The sequence below is a fragment of the Fopius arisanus genome, unplaced genomic scaffold, assembly GCF_000806365.1.
Source record: "Fopius arisanus strain USDA-PBARC FA_bdor unplaced genomic scaffold, ASM80636v1 scaffold00091, whole genome shotgun sequence".
Taxonomy (NCBI): domain Eukaryota; kingdom Metazoa; phylum Arthropoda; class Insecta; order Hymenoptera; family Braconidae; genus Fopius; species Fopius arisanus.
The window spans coordinates 308689-310680 of record NW_011887830.1 but is presented as its reverse complement, the minus strand read 5'-3'; the positions used below and the strand labels follow the sequence as shown (position 1 = coordinate 310680).

At 40.0% G+C, this 1992-nt stretch overlaps 1 protein-coding gene across 1 annotated transcript in view; it reads right to left on the bottom strand.

Moving 5' to 3' along the window:
• Positions 1–201: 201 nt before the first annotated feature.
• The window catches only part of LOC105270592 (syntaxin-binding protein 5), a 6913-nt gene continuing 5122 nt past the window's right edge, over positions 202–1992 (bottom strand). Inside the window, exons 2-4 of the mRNA XM_011311627.1 lie at positions 1391–1682; positions 765–1008; positions 202–456 (exon numbers count right to left, since the gene is read on the bottom strand). Coding sequence (XP_011309929.1) covers positions 202–456; positions 765–1008; positions 1391–1682 — 791 coding nt within the window. The remainder of the gene's footprint in view (positions 457–764; positions 1009–1390; positions 1683–1992) is intronic.

Sequence of the window (1992 nt, the reverse complement as noted above, 5' to 3'; positions counted from 1 at the left end):
TGTCAAGCGTATCCCTTTTAGAATAGGAAAGTAGTGGGCTTTACGGCCTGAAAGTGTCAGAAATTCCGTGAATTGTTGGTAGTCTAACTAAAGAGAGTTTGACGGTGAGTTCAAATGTCAAATGTCAGTTGAAAGTTAGATAAATGCACCGATGACAGATGAACAAAGAAATGCGGACAGTTTAAAGTGATGAAAAATTTCTTACAGGCCATAAGAAGAGTTGAGGCTGAGTGATGTAATATTCTCAGTTTGTTCACCGCCGGCATTTGACGTTAAACAAATGAGGGTCGCTTGAAATCCAGGGGCTCTCTTTTGCAGGCCTCCCTTGACTTTTAACGACATGGCGGCCTCGGCAGCTCTTGACTCCTCCACACCTGGTATTTGGCATGGATCCAAATCGGGATCAGGTGAGCCCTCCGTATCTTTTCCATCGGATGTGAGCGATATTTCCAATGTCTGCACAAAGAAAAGAAGAGATTGTAAAATGTGGAAAGAGATCAAGGTAGCACGGACCACAAGTGCCAAGAAAAAAAATTGGGAAATGAAAAATGAAGATTTCTCAGTGGTATTTAGATCAAATTTAAGTTCTACATTTTTTTCAGGGTGTCAAGTCCCAAATGAAGAAATCCAAAGCCCAAAAATGGAAGGTAAAAGTCGTGTCTCTAGGCATGTGTTCGTCTCCCATTTGACGCCAGTGTAATTGAATGATTTTTAATTTACTGTTTACTTGAATGGAAAAATTATTGAGTTTCCGAGTGACTTACCACTACTTCTGACATGCTCTCAGCCTTCTTAAATTTAAATAGGACAACGTGTCGTCCAGCTCCAGCTATCGCTAGCTTACGACTCTCTGGACACAAGTGCATTAATTGAATCGCCAGTGGATCTTCTTCATTATCCAAACTCTTGGCTTTACTCTTTTCGAATAGTTTAGCTGTTTTCAATTTGTAAAGTAGTTGCAGTGAACCAGCTGAAGCGTCCCAGAATTTTATGCTTCCGTCGGCGTGACTAGAATAGAACAAACATTTGCCATGACCCTTAACATTTTACAGGTCCCAAATTCGCTCTCTTTTCTTCCGCTATTTTGCACACTTGCATTCTTAGCAAACAGACCCTTCATATTTGTACAAAGTAGAATCGTAAAAATGAAGTACTAAAAAGATTATTTTTCTTCTTTCGCGAGATTCCGTGTAACAATTGGATTTTATTTTCAACAGTTATTCCGTCGATACGCAATTAATTAGCCAAGGAAATTTGTTACACCACAATTTGAATCCCGACCTTGGTAATATTTTAGGCTAACAAGGTAACAGTCGAATCAAAATTACGTTCGACAGATAGTACGTGCGGATATTGATGAAAATAAATAATGATTAATGCAGTAGCTTACCCAGTGAGAATAATTTCATTGTAGCTACTAGAATTAGAACTCCATTCGCCACCGGAAACTGGCCATTCTCTTTCACTGAATCCTGTTTTTTTCTGGGACTTTGAACCAACTGAGTAAAATGCTGGAACTAGATCGGATGGGCAATCAGCGAAGTATGAACAGCAGGTAACTGGAGATTCGTGTATATCCATCGGGTATGGATTCTCGAAGCAGGGGAATCCCGGAGTTAATAGGTCAATCACAACCAAGTCGTTTTGGAGTAACACTACGACGGCGTAAGGATCCTGAAAGTCTGGAAAATGTCATTCAAATTATTAATCAATATCAATCCTGAAATTAGTACGCTGATATGAGGGTTAGGTCAATGTTACCCAGGCTCGGTAACTATTACCTAATTAATAAGGATTAATGATGGGAATAATATTTCGTTCCATTTTCACAAATCCGTTTGCTCTGATTGGCAGCCTCGATAATGACCAATCAGAGCAGTTTTGTTCAAGTAACGAGTCAATCGCAGCATTGGCCATTTTCGTCGTACGTTGCAGCAGGTAATTTAACGGGAATTTCTCGTCTGGACTTCGTTGTGACGGACGTGCAACGTT